The sequence below is a fragment of the Lissotriton vulgaris genome, chromosome 3_1 (genome assembly GCF_964263255.1).
Source record: "Lissotriton vulgaris chromosome 3_1, aLisVul1.2, whole genome shotgun sequence".
Taxonomy (NCBI): domain Eukaryota; kingdom Metazoa; phylum Chordata; class Amphibia; order Caudata; family Salamandridae; genus Lissotriton; species Lissotriton vulgaris.
In genome coordinates this window covers 734,344,842-734,359,840 of record NC_141689.1, presented here as the reverse complement: position 1 = coordinate 734,359,840, position 14,999 = coordinate 734,344,842, and the positions used below count along the sequence as shown (strand labels likewise).

Sequence of the window (14,999 nt, the reverse complement as noted above, 5' to 3'; positions counted from 1 at the left end):
ATTTCTCTTTGAAACCACCCCCACGGCTCCCACCACACATAGGAACATTTACATCACTTCCTCGGAAGTGGCAAAGTATCTCCATAGCGATGCCCATATAATCAGGCCTCTAGCACGTTAATCACGCCTGTTACTCCTTAGGGTATTATCTGCTCGAGAAACCCAGAAATCTTAGGTCAGACCTACATTTAATACCCGAGCGGGGAAAAGGACTTCTTGTTCCCCTTTGTAAGCACTGTCCTTTCAGCCTGAAGTGCGCACATTCTTCCAGAACTCAACAGGGCGACGGTCTGTGGTAATGGTTCATGTGTTGTTGCTAAGTGGGCTTCATGAAAGCCTGACTGTTTCACTAACCAGCCTTAAGAGAAGGGACCCTGGAGGAAAACAAAGTGTCTGTAAACCAATACAGAAGGGGAACCGTGTCTGGCGGAAAAGGGGCGGGGTGGAAGTTTCAATAAAAGAAACATTAGCTCACAGAGTCCAAGTGTTTTAAGCTCTTCAGAGCATGGAACGTCATGTTTTTTATTTTGTTTTGTTTTGTATATTAATGTCCATGATTAATTGCTTTGAGTTTTATTTTTATTAAGCGCTCAAATACTAGTGGGTGTCTTGTCAGTAGTCAAAATAAGGCAGAGAGTAACTTTGGAGTGTAAACAGATAAGTTCTGAGCAGTTTACAAAAAGTAAGCACATGGGGTGCTGAATTGTTAGAAGGTCAAAGGGGAAGAAGACTATTGCAGTTTAAGGCAGTGGCTGAGGAGAGAGCGAGGCTGCCCATGCATGATTGTTTGGAAGAGGAGCCATCACAAAAAGAGTTAGAAGAACCTGAGAGGTGAACAGGCTCTAATCACACACAGCATTTAGTAGTACTTTAGTGGTACTACAATAGTACTACACAATGCTATTCACAAACCTCCTAGTGTAAATCTCCACCTCGCCTATCTTTTCTGTTGGGGAGATCCTCACTTATCTAAGTTTACTACTAAGTTATACATTTGAGAGGGGTCAGGAGAGTGGCTGGAAAAAGGGGATACTTACTGTTAAATGAGAGGGGTTTAGGGAGGAGTAAGGAGGGTTTGGGGTATTCTGGGGAGGGATTTCGGGAAAGACATACATAGCAAAAGTACAGAGGCCCAAATACCTGAGAAGGTAGGATTTGATTTTCCAAAGACACCCAGGGTATTTGAATTGTAGTATCGAACAAATAAGTGCTATAAAAGTGTTTAGGGTCATTTGGCTAATGCAGAAAGTGCTGCTAGGGTTGTGTGGTTTGTGTCACCGTGCATTGTCTTAAGGCCATTATGGTCCTATATATTTATACAGACATACCCTTATATCAATTACCTAACTCAGGATGGAGATTAGTTTTTTTGCAAGTGATTACTCTACTTTAAATAAGCCTTGACATCTCAATGTTGATACGTTTGGAGAAGCAAGTGTACAAGAGCGGTAACATGCTTATCCTGTTGCAGCTCAGTAATACCGGAGGTCCTATGACATTCCAGTTAGTAGACAATACCCATCATTGTTACGGCTGAGTAAACACTGACTGCCATTCAGCAAAGGCATAACATTGAGTCACATGGATTAGCTCTGCAGAGGTCTCCATCTGTCAAGCGGGAAGAGTACTCAGCCCTTGTCCATGGCCCTTTATTTCTTAGCTTTCCTTGCAGGGAAGTGGTGATCAGATGTTGCCTATAGTTTTGAGAGCAGGAGAAGTGGCTTGAAAGGTAAGATTTCTTTAAGGCTCCCTGCCCTCCCCTATGATATCATAGGCAGAATATTCCATTCAGAATCAGTCCCAACATTCACAATGCGCATTACACATCAAAGGTTTGTCATGTTCATATATGCCTTAGACAGACCCTCCTCACATGAATCACTCCCTTAGATTTGGCTTAGTCCTTTGTTTTTATCACTGGTTTCTTTGATCATGCTTTCCTTAATAATTCAGACCCTAACAATTCAATTGTGATGCAATGGACTTGTGACAAGTTTCTTGTGACTTTATGTCACTTGCTGTATCATTTCATGTAGGATATTCTAAAGGATCGGATCTTGTTCAACCCTCCCTATGAACTTCCAGTCTTGCATAGCTCTACCTCTCATGCAGCATGAATGCCAAAGAACACACAATGCAGGTTTATAAACCTGTTTAGCGTAACAAATGCTAATAAAGAAACGTGAGTACCTACCTGTTTGGCCTAAAGTGTAAATATGGGTAACTCTGTCATGCATGGCCAGTTTCTTGGCGCACATAACCTTGGCTGCAGTGCACAGATACCTTACATTGCCGAACACAAAGGAAATAAATTGAGGGAACACTGATGATGGCCATTGTAATATACCAAAGATATCTGTAGTAGTATAGCACAATTACGGATTTGCTCCTTTTGGGACTTTTCACAGGAAGGTTGTGAGACTGGTTTGAAAGCAGTTCAAATTGTCATAGCATAGAACCTGAGCACCTGTTCAATAAAAGCATCTTTACAGGGGTTCACCCTGCTGCCACCCTTTTGATCACAAGAAGCCACAATGGAAAATCAAAAAAATAAACAAAGAAAGAGTTGTGCACACCTTCAAACCAGCAGATCAGTTTTAAGTGCACTTCATAGCTTAAATAACCCTTTCTGGTTTAGCTTTGCATTATGGATCTTGTATCGATGTATAATACAGTCCAGCTTTCATGAAAGTTTTATATTTAATCATTTGGCTCAGTTGCCAATGCCAAAGTATTATGGTCAGTGTAAAAAACCAATACATTTTAGTGCCATTCCTGATATCTATTTTACAAGCTTTGGAGTGCATTGATGGACTGTTGCAAGGCAGGTTTAAAAACAATTCAAGTTTCAACTTTTCACAACACCATGCATCTTTATAAACGTATGTATGATTGCTGAGACACAAATCTGGTGTTCTTTAGTTCAGATAAATTCATTAGAAGGAAGTGCTTTTTTGCTGGGTATATGTAGGATCACTACAATATTAGTGGCATTCCCTTCGTATTGTAATACCTACCTACATTTTGCGGCTTTATTCGTTTGGATATTTGAATTGTGTACGATTTTTGCATTGTCCTTCATTGTAACAACATCTTGAAAAAACGAATTCATCTTTAAATCTCAACATTTCTACATTAGCATGATTTGCCAGAGTTAGTTGCTCCATTCATGTGTGCACAGAAACAGGGTCAACCGACACCGATACCACAATCCCCAGGTTATTCTAATCAGGACAGTGACATTGTACCTTAGGACTACAATCTACACCCAGAATTATCTGAATAGTGGAATTTAGGAAATTAAATCAGATTCTCTAAATATGACCACTGCGTGATAAAAGCCAATATCCATGACAATCAGAATCATGGCGAGTTCCTGGTTTAAAATATAATCGATACAATAATGTATTTGCATGAATGCCTACTAGTCTCCTTGGAATAAAATATCTCTGTTTAGGGTGTATGAACCCACCAAACCATTTAGTCAGCCAAATAGACACAATACTGAAAATAATTATTTTTTATTTTTATCTATACAGACCTTTAAATGAAGTTTCTGCAGAATACGGGACAGCAAGCGTGGAAATTTTCCAGTGTCAATCATATTGATGAGTGACACCGCTTGTTTAATACTAAAGTGAAGAGAAAAAGAGAAAAAAAATATATGAATGTCAATATCAAAGTGATATACCTGTTCAAAGCAACACTTTCAACATAGTATTGTCAGAACCTTAAAATGGCTGCAATCTCACAGATGCCTTACCATCTCCAGTTGCAATTATATAATTTCCTAGGTATTTCTACTATAGAACCTTAGTAGTTCTAAAGAACAACTTCTATATTCCCCAGTAAAAAACAAAGCTATGCCTTTATCACCCACAGCTGCCCAACCACACGTCTTTGTCTCAATGTCAAATATCAGGTTGTGTTCTTTGTGGAAAGCATTTCTTTATTGTTAAATAGTTTAAAATTATATGCATCTTAATGGACTGAAAGATTTCGATTTACATTACATTATACCGATAATACGTACACATAAGGCTTCATAGCCTTCACAAAACGATGAAGTGCCTTGGTTCATGGGTAGCCCACTGCTCCACAGATTCAACATAGTGGAAGGGTGTGAGTTTGCAGTGTGCACTATACGGTGTGGGAAATGTTTTGGTGTCATGCTTGATGACCAGAATGGAAGGAGCTTTTTACCTTGTCCATCCTTTCGCAGTCTTTCTTAATTAGTGCTTTTAGCACTTCCCCTTCACAAAATACAAATATGAAAACACGTTTACGAAGAAAATCAATGTGCAGCAAGCAAAAAAGGGAGACATAAAAATTATATGAAAAATAGTTGAACATTTTGGGATGGTTTAGTCCACAGTGAGAGAAAAAGGGTGCTATTTGGAAAGGGCACATTTCCACCCTGCATCAACCAAGGAATTGTAAGTAAGAGCTTGTTTATTCATAGCCTAGCAGGACGTTTGTAATGGAAAAACGTTTGTAGGATACAATTCAAATTTATAGTGACATCTGAGCTGTGCTACAGAGTTTGCTTCAAAAAAGAATATCTATCGGTTGTATGAAGGCGATCCTGTAAAGTGGGTTAAAGTGGGAGAAATGTAGTTACAATTTTGCAATCAGATTTTTTAAAATTTTTATGATGGTTCTCACATAAGTTCGCTTTCCCACAGTCAATGATTTCCAGACCACTCGGGATGCGCTCCCTTTTTATCAGTTTGAAATCCTGTCTTCAGACCAGGCCTGGGACCATCTTGGACTGCATCCAGGCCACTATCTTAGTCTGCAAACTTTCCCAGGATTCCTACGCTGGTGCCAAGGGAATATTTAGTAATACAATATTTCTTGTATCTTGGACCATAAACCTTGTTTGCCGTCAGTCACAGGCGACACGGACATAGTCGAATTTGGGACATTTCTGTTACTTATTTCGTTTTTGAGACCAAGTTTGATGCCCTTGCATTGATAGTTTTCAACCTTATAGGTCCCACATTAAGAGCTCGTGGGAGTGTGAGAGATACTGTACTTCGCTCTCTTTTGGCTTTCTATCGGAGCTCGTATTAACCACCAGTGAGTGGGCTTGCTTACTTATCCTCAGTCTGGGTTTATATTTTTTACGCATTACGGGACGATTGGCAGTGATGTCTGTTTGGCAACTGTATAGATTCTTCAAGACCTGTTCCGTTCTTTTCAAACTGCAGTTTCATCCTTTCTTTCTGGGTCAGGCGGTTGACTTTGGCTCTTTTGACTCCAGTAGCCTTACCAGCAGCTGAAGTGAACTTTTTGTGAGACTTCATTTTTTTTTCAGTTTTTGCTCCAGAATTAAATTTACAAAAGATTGGTTAGTTTGCCTTGTTGACCAAAAATAGCAATATGTGATCATAGGTGAGGCCGAGGTCGAGGTACGCCAGTCCCATCTAAGTGCTATGCAGATTCATTTGAGGATGTCGCCTTACGGCCAGAGCTGCCACTTTGGAGCTGGAGAACCAGGTTCGAGGCACGGCTCAGCATCCTGTGATTCTGGGCAAACCACTTTATTTAGTTCCTGTGCCTGCAAAAAATTAATGTGTCCTTGTGTAGCGTAACTGGTGCTCATTTAAAGCCAATACCTTCGGGTCGAGTTCGCGCTATATAAATCTGCAAAAAAAAATATATATCTATATGTGAAATTCTGTGACCAACAGCGATGACTCAGGGGCAGTGGTCGAAGTGGGCGAGATCGTAAGGGCACGGCGTGTCCCTACTTTTTAAATTTATTACAGTACGTTCCCCTACTTCTTTCTATTAAAAAAGCATCCTAGGACTGCAGGAATGGTCCATATTAAAATGATAGCTTAATCAATTAGCTATATCCCCTGTGTGGTGCATATCGAAGAGGCCTCTGCAGTGCCCACAACCTCCTGCCCCTTGCCTTCTGTATCTGGGGACAGGGGCCTGAAAAAAAAAACACTGAGAAAGCAGTCAGTGGGAAAACTGCTCCCTCTGATGGCTCTAATCCTGTAGTGATTCACAGCTCATTTACTGCTGACGCTACCTGGCTGCCCACACTGTGACCAATTGGTCACAGCAGGATTGTTTGGTTGACCCGCCCATGACCTCATATGCCCTTTATTTTCGGGCTCACCCAGACTGATGCACACCACCTGGAAAAGAAGAAAAAGGGATTAAGTGAGGAGTCCCTGGCTAGCTGAAATCTGCTCTCCAGCCAGCCAGAACTGGTGAATAGGAGGAAGGCAGCTGCTGTAGAAGAGGCCACTAGTTACCCAGCCCCACCAGCTTCTCCTGGTCATTGTTCTGCCTGCCTGCCCAGATGTCCCCAGCCCCTCCTTTACAGACCTGCTCTTTTCTCCGCACTGGGGCCTGCAAGAGGAGTCTGGACTACCTCTGAACTCTTTGCTCGCTCATAAATAAACCGAGTAAGTTGGGAAAAATAAAGAATACCTTGGTGTATTTTTTTTACAATCGTTTAATGTATTAATCAGCTATTTTTCTTATGTTATTTTATTTAATGTAGCTTATGTTATTTTATTTAATGTGTACGACTACTGTGTTCAGAGATGTGGTCTGTTAAAAACATACAGTTGACCTTTAAAAAAAATAATAATATTGCATTTAAGCGGCACAAGTAATGTGACCCCGAACACCAGAGCCCCTTTCGGACCCCATCCCGGGTCAGACTATGAAAACAAATTGGCCCTGGCACCAAGCTCAGACTGGCCATACCAGATATGGAAGGAGAGACTGGTTTTGTAACTGGGAACCTGATTTGCGGCAGTGCTGCAAAATTGGCCCCCAGTAACAAAACGAGCATTTGTAATGCAATAGGTGCAATAGGTCTTGCATTTCCAAAATTCTAAGCCATTGGCATTGTAAATGACTAGGGGCCAGATGTATCAAAGGGTTCTACCCATTTTGTGGTTATGGGAAAATGTGTTCATACATATGGCCCAATGTCTAATTTGTCTTATTTATGTCTTTTCAAAACCAACACATAAAGGGTTTGTCATTTACAATGCCAGTAGCTCAACGTCCCGCACATGCTAGACCAATTGCATTGCAAATGCTTGTTTAAAGGCCTCCCAAGAATGTGTGCAGACAACAAACATACTAGGATCCCAAAACGCAAAAACAGATACTGAAAACTAACAAATAAATGTACTTGTTTTAAAAAGCATTTACAAATTTCATTTCTTTCATGTTTACACACGATCACACAGTGCTTTCGTGTTTTAATACATTACAGAGATACCACCTCAAGGTGAGAAGAAGGAAACAAAACTCTGTCGCAAGAACGTAGAAGCCAGGCTGCCTGGTGCTTTAATCTCAAACATGTTATTTTGTGCAATAAAGAATTCTGAAGTCGACAAAGTTAATACTGTAAACTTCCCCAGATCACCATATGTGAAAGAGACATCAAGACTAAAATGGTTGTTTTGTACATTGAAATCGCCGCGCTCTGTGGAAAAAATAAAAAAATACAAATTTCTTATCAAACTGAAATTGTACAAAGCTGTTCTAATGTGCTCCAAGATAAATATGAAGTCAGTCATGCTTGCACAGCTACACCAATTTCTCAAAAAGTGTGTGTGTCATTCAAGTTTACAGCAGTATACACTCCAAAATAAGAGTTCTTTTTTAAGTTCATAAACAAACCATTTAATGCTCACGTGTTTTTGCTACAAAGAAATATGCCCTTAAATAAAGTAACTGGTGACCATGTAACGCGCTTTAAAGCCCTCTGGTTGTGTGTCTGCCGCTGTGATCAGGCCATTGCCACGTATAAAGAGGGTGCAAACTCTTTAATGCAAGCATTTGTAATGCAATAGGTCTTGCATTTACGCGAGACCTATTGCATTACCAATGGGAGGCATCATGGACAACGGGAGCGGGGAGGCATTACGGACAACGTGAGGCGGGAGGCATCACGACCAATGGGGGCCAGGTGTGATTGAAAAGCATGGACAACGGGAGGGGGTGGGTAGGGGAGTGAAAGGTATGGGCAATGGGATGGAGGGCTGGGGGCGTGAAATGCACAGACAACGGGAGGGAGGGCGGGGGGAGTTAAAAACATGGACAACTGGAGGGGGGTGGGAGAGAGTGAAAGGCAGTGACAACAGGAGGGAGGGCGGGGGAATAAAAGGCATGGATAACGCGGTCAAACAACGGGAGAGAGGACGGGGGATAGTAAAATGCATGGACAACCCACAGACAATGGGAGGAAGGGGGGAGTGAAAGGTACGGACAATAGGAGGCGGGTGAAAAGCACGGACAATGGGATGGAGGAAGGGGCAGGGGAAAGAATGCAGCAAAACATGTCCTGCGTGCTGTAGGAGAACCTCATTAATGAAAATAGTGCTCACAGTCTAAAATAACACTTACTGTGTAACACTCAGAGTAAAGGGGCCAGTCGCCATGGGAGATGACAAATGGAGAGGAGGTGGTACTAGGGAGGGACTAACAAGCCAATCGACGAATCTGAAGCCAGCATTTAGGACGGACAATGACACAAGCCAATGGCAAATATGGGAAGGGAGTGGGCGGACCTTGTACTCTGTACTCCGGAGCTTCTACTCCGTACTCCTCTACAATAAGCCTCGCAGAAAGGCGCATGCGCGCTGGCTCTATGCTCGACCTAACCAGCAGAACTGTGCAGCAAAATGACTATCTCTTAAAAACTCATAACTCACTGCAGAGTTCTTTGTAAACCCAGTAGTTATTCTGCAACTATTAAAGTGTTAAGACTGTTATCTCGGATTGTTTATCTTCTTGCTGGAGATAGATTGGAGATTTGTTTGTTGGCAGTTTTAAGTTTTGACTCATCTAATGTAACACACAGGGGTAATGTGCCTGCTGCAAAGAAGCTGCACCATACAGATGGCAGAAATGTTTTTAATGTTCCAAAATTCTTATTAAATAATAGGAAAGCTGGATCGGTAGTTTGTGGCTGTCATATATTCATTGATGATTAAACCCATATTTTATAGGGACCTATAAAAAATAGTATCTGTGAAATACACAAAACATTTAGAAACGTCATATTATTTAAAGCATAAAGATAAATTAACCATTGCCAATACTTCCCCGTTTTTGCTACAAAAATATCAAACACCAACCAGAATCGGAATCAATAGCTAAACTGCAGGTTAGTTTGGTGAATGATTGGTCTCTTTGCATATGAGAGATGACTGGTACAAATTGGAATAGTATTATGGCTTCTCTGCCGAAAAGATTCTTGTATAGTAAAGCACAAGCAGGAAATGTACAGGAAGGTCAAAAAGGCAAGTGGTCCTGAGTGAAGGTCCTTAGGAATAACATTAATATGCTTACCTCAGAGGTCTACCCAGAGGCCTTCATTTGGAGAAAAGTTGTGCAGGAAGCTTTGTACTAAGCTGCTCATGTGTATCATTCATGCAGAAACCCAAGTCAAAGGATTTTCAGAAACAATCTGTGTCTTACACTAACAGTGATCCGTGACATTGATAAAGAATAAGCATACATATCTACAATAGTGCATTGAAAAAGGCTTTACAGTAACTGGGTTGGACTGGCCGTACCGGCATCAGACGTTTCCCAGGGGATCCGGAAGGGTAGGGGGTCGGTTTGTTAGTGGGGGCCGGTTATGTAGCAGTGCAGGAGTTTTAAAATACACAGCAGAGTTCCTTGTATGTTCAGCAGGTTCCGGGCACCAATAAAAGTGCCAAGATAACTCTGGTGATCAATGTACCTGAAAAGAGAGATGAAATGGCGTTTTGACGCATCTAAGGTAGTGTAGAAGGTTAATACGCCTGATGAAGAGAACATGTACCATGCATATCAAAGAACAATCATTTATGTGCATAGCTCAGTGGGTTACTGCGTTTTGTTCATTTCCTGAATGAAAATATAACTTTTGCCTTTTACTGTCAAGATCTCTTTCAAGTTTTTTGAGAGTAGAAGAGTTAGCCAAGCCAGACAGTTCAAAAGGTATCCTTTGTAGGACACTTGAATACATAGCGCATATGTTTGAGCAGCTAGCTGGCTGACATGAATGGGGAGGAGTCCTGGTGGGTTTCCTAGAGTTAGATAAGATTCTCCTGAATCGTCCCTTTCTCTTCTGAGGCCTGCTTAATCCCTTCCTTGCTGTCCAGGAACGCAACAAAGGCACACCTGTGTACAGGAGGACCCTTGTATTTATATCCTGAAAGTTTGAGACAAAAAATACTCATTGATTTCTGAACAATGAGTGTAAAAGCGTTACGTAACATGTTGTTCCTGCTTTTTTTTCGCATGCTTTGCATAATCTTGCATTCCTTATGAGTGTTTGCTTTCTCCAGGATGCCATTTTTTTCAGGCAGTGCATAATTTGAATTGAGTCACATCAAGGTGTTTATAATGGAGCAGAATTGGTTTGTAGCTGAAGACAGTGCAAGTTTCTCTCAGTGGGGTAGAAGGGTGTTTGGTGAGATAGTATGTGGCACTATGGCCAGTGCTACCGAATTTGGAACTGGGGAACCTGGTTCAGCCTTCATGACTAGGCCACTAGACCACTCTCCTGAGGGAGCACATTCCCCTACTAGACCTTAGAAGGCCCACCTAGAACTTAGAAGCCCTAGTATCTTAGCACCTTGAAGGCCTGTCCACCACAATCCATACTGAAGTTCACCTCCAGTCTTGAAGGCAGGCCTAAAAAGCAGCACACCCTCGAACAGCAGTGACTTTGTCACTGAGGTCATAGGACCCTTAAGGCCAGTCCGCCTCACTCATTGGTGCCTCCATTGGCTTTGTTCCAGCAATACTAATGCAACTCACCAGGGATTGGCAATGCAAGATTTGCATGCATAACGCAAAGCTCCAAGTCATATTTTAAAAGCCACGCAAACCCACTTTGAGTGTCCTGAATGGCTTCATAAATATGAAGTAATGCAACGCAGCGCAAAGTGCTGCATTGCCTTACTGTGCGCAACGGCGGTGTTGCGGTGGGTGTTGGGTGGGAGACTGGTTTTGTAACCATGGACTGGTTTTGTAGCAATGCAGTACAATCAGCCCTCAGTAACAAAACCAGCAGAACTGTGCAGCATAATGACTCACTCTTAAAAACACATAAATCACTGCAGAGTTCCTTTTAAACCCAGTAGTTTTCCTGCAACAATAAAAGTTTCCACACAACTCCTCGGTTTCTGATGTAATCACAGATTTACAAGGACTTCTAAACTTGGGATTGCGTCAAAAACTTGCACCTCCTGAGAGGAGGCATAACGAAGAGAAATAGTGTTATTTCTCCTTCTTGTTTCCTCCTATGTGTGCTGCTGCATTTTGCAGCACACATAATAAGAGGAAAGATTCTCTTAGGATTGTTTTTGAACAGTAAGGTGCATGCAACAGAGGCGTTGGCGCTAGGTTGCCAAAATGGTATCAGCACAGGGAAAAAAGACAGGAATGCACCGTATTGGATAAATACGGTGCATTCCTGCCCTTTCCCTGTGATGCAAGGAAGCGCAGTCAAGTAACTTGCTGCGCTGTCCTACGCCACCATTCGCATAAATATGCCCCTAAGTTTGCAAACTTTGTGGTCTCTCTGCTTCATGCACAATCACTTTTAGCAGGTGCTGCCTTTCTTTGAAGCCACTGCAATTATGCAGCAATAAAAGACAAAATTATGTTGCTGTGTTGACTAAATCCTGCAGCAAAAAAGGCTGCAGCGTAATGTTGTACATTTTCTGATACTTTATTATTTGACATTTTTACACATACTTACAGTCTCTGCAAAGCTTTCATCCCATTAATAGCAGTTTAACAAACAAGGGCAGCACTGAGAACGTCACCAGTCAACCTTTGTAAAGGGCCCTCCACTTCACAGCAACACAAGTCAATTTGTTTTGATCCATTTGAGCTACAAATGTTTTTTTAGTTAAATCCATCAGATTATGCAGCAGATGGTGCATTATCTGGCAAACATGGGAGAGCTATAATTATGTGGAAAACATTTGCAAACTAGGATATTTTGCAATTCATGTTTGAACTTATCTCATGCAGTCTCTGTTGGGTGGTATTTCTAGATTACTACAGTGCTCGTGGAATGATATCGGACGAAGGTGTCTAACAGTGATTGCAAAGGAAAGTTGTCTGAAGGGGAGAAAATAACTGATTGAGATAATCCAAGAACCACAACCTATTTCTTACTCTACCACTGTTTCAGTCTCATAATTTCAGAAGTGATGCATTTGCAATTCTCATTGCTAACTAACACGAGTAGTAATTACACATGCTACTAATAAAATAGCTGTATCTCATTTGTTTGATACTGCTAAAAGCATCTGCAAAACCACCAGGTCTGGGTTGTTTGAGAGTGCTATGTTTAGGTACAATAACGGGAAACTAAGAGGCATCTAATGCTGGCTGCATGACATATTGCGGGAAGCATGTAAAAAACTTAGGAATACAATTTTGCATTGAGGGAGGGGCACAGAATGATGTAATCAACACTACTCCCAAACTTGTGGGCCCTCCTGTCATAGAATCTAAAGCCACATTTTATGTTCAGAACTGGTTAGAAAAAGGGAGGAAAGGTGCTGATGAAAGAAACTACATGGCTTGGACACAAATGGCTGATGATTTCACTTATATGCATATTTGGGACATTCTGTGATTGAAAATGTATCCCACATTGTAGATGTATTTTAATGTCAATAACTCGTATTAAGCAAAAGACAGACAATTGATGGATGGAATGCAGAACAAATCAAAACATTCACCCCCAGTCAAGAGAGCTGGGTTAAATCCATTATTATTTTGCTCACTATGCCACTCCAGTTTAAACCTGGCCATATGCAAATCAGGCTTCACCCTGTACCTCATGGGAACAGTGCAGCCCGAATTGCCAAGCCAGGTCCTCCTTGGACCGGAAACAAGCATCCTAGGAACTAGTTTCAGGGATTCACCCCTCATCAGCCAGGATAGCTTGATTCCAGTGGCACAGTGAGCCCAGGGCCCATGTCTGGGCATACCTGGCTTACTTAGGGCGAGAAAGCAAAAGACACAACAATGATGGACAGAATGCAGAAGAACAAATCAAAACATTCACCCCCAGTCAAGAGATCTGGGTTAAATCCATCATTCTTTTGCTCACCATGCCACCCCAGTTTAGACCGGACCATATGCAAATCAGTCTTGACCCTGTGCCTCATGGGAACAGTCCAGCCCGAACTGCCATGACAGGTCCTCCCTGGACCAGAAACTAGTATCCTAGGACCGGTTTTAGGGTTTCACCCCTCATCAGCCAGGATAGCTTGATTCCAGTGGCACAGTGAGCCCAGGACCCACGTCTGGGCAAACCTTGTATTAAACCTCAAATATGTGTTTCTATTGGTAGCATTAAATACAGTTATAAGCTGTAACTGGTCAGTGAAATGCCAAACATACTAAAAATGAGGATGTTTAGCTCTTTCTAGCATCAAATCTGATTCCGCCCACCGAACCAATCCCCTGATTATTCCCGCCCCTGATGCTCCGTCCACAGTTCCCCTACTGTTTTTTTCCCCACTTCGACCACTGCTAAGGGGTGCTTCATTTACTCCACCTCAATTAGTAGCTGCAGACACATAACAATGGTGAATCTCAAAGCAACCTTGTTTGGTTTGCAAAAAATATTAAAAGTGTAAAAGTAATACCAATTAAACATACTGCAATCTAAAGGTAGTGTGTGCAGCTTTGTAGGGCTCATTTATGGCAGAGAGAACACTTCCGGGCCAAGTATTAGTTTCTGAAGTTGTACAGATATGTCGGGAGATGGTGGACACTCAAAATGCTCCTACCCTGCTGCACTAGGGCCATGGGGCAGGCAGGAACTACTGAGCTTCTGCCATGGGGGCGTGGGGGGTAAGATGGTTTGTCACTGATTTGCCAGATGCATTATACTGTGGCTCTGCAAACATAGCCAAGTAAAACTGATCCCACACTTTACTTTTAAGCTAATGAGGGCAAGGAATCACACACTTTATAGGAAGGCAGCTCAGAACTCGATAATCAATCAACAGACACAATAAAGTTGATCTCAAACTCAGTGCTTATGTTTACATGAACGAAAGTAAGGAAGTACTACAATCTGCACAACATAAAAATAGTAAATAAATGCTCATGAAGTAAATATAGCCTTCATCTCGGATGTGTCCCAATGGTCCTTATTTCCTGAATTTTTGTCCCTTTGTCCTGAAATTTTACAGACCTGCCAAGAATTTGCCTCCATGTCAGGTGATCATCCTATGTTTCCGATTAAATCGCAAAAAACGCTGATCAGTGTGCAAGGAAAAAGCATTTGTGTGATGGATTAGGGGTAAGAAAAATGCCTAGAACAATTATTTCATAAGCGCATCCTCTCATTCAGAAGCAGCAATCGTTTAGTTAACTTCATTGCCTAGCCCTGCCTCAACACATCGCTATTTAAATGGAGATGTACTGGAGGACATTAAAATATATGTGTAATTAAGAGCTATACACACTGCTTGGAAAAACGAGTCGTGAACAACTATACTGATGTCCACTTCCCCTACCTGGGGCTCTCTGGAATTATCACTGCTGCCATGATCAGCCTTCAGTGGGCGCCGCCAATTTGCAGTTTGATGTACGAATGTCACGTGACAGAAGTCAGCTGCCCGTTCTAAAACGAAGGACTAGAAGAGCAGCCCTAGTGATGTGCATAGGAGTAACGCACTCAGCACAGCGTTCAGCAGCAGATGTGTGAAGATTCAAACGCGCAGACTGCTATGGATTTCGGAAAATTAATGCATATTTAAACAGGCCATTTTTATAACTATTTTCAGTAAGCAATTAGCAGAATCAGCTAATAAAAAATATTGTTGAACAAATGTAAATTCGTTAAACATATAATCATATATTACTGTTTGCAGTCATTATACACTACAGAGCATTGCTAAGCTCAAATCTGTACTGTGTAAAAGGCAGTCTTTTTTTTAATTTACATCTAGCTCGATGCGTGGCAGTTGTAGCAAGAT

The 14,999-nt window shown here is 41.7% G+C and overlaps 1 protein-coding gene across 1 annotated transcript in view; it reads right to left on the bottom strand.

Annotated features, from left to right (window-relative positions):
- The window catches only part of COMMD10 (COMM domain containing 10), an 898,809-nt gene extending 884,138 nt beyond the window's left edge, over positions 1-14,671 (bottom strand). Inside the window, exons 1-2 of the mRNA XM_086963023.1 lie at positions 14,538-14,671; positions 3,542-3,632 (exon numbers count right to left, since the gene is read on the bottom strand). Of these exons, the coding sequence (XP_086819149.1) occupies positions 3,542-3,632; positions 14,538-14,569 (123 nt within the window). The 5' untranslated portion in view covers positions 14,570-14,671. The remainder of the gene's footprint in view (positions 1-3,541; positions 3,633-14,537) is intronic.
- Between the last annotated feature and the right edge of the window lie 328 nt (positions 14,672-14,999).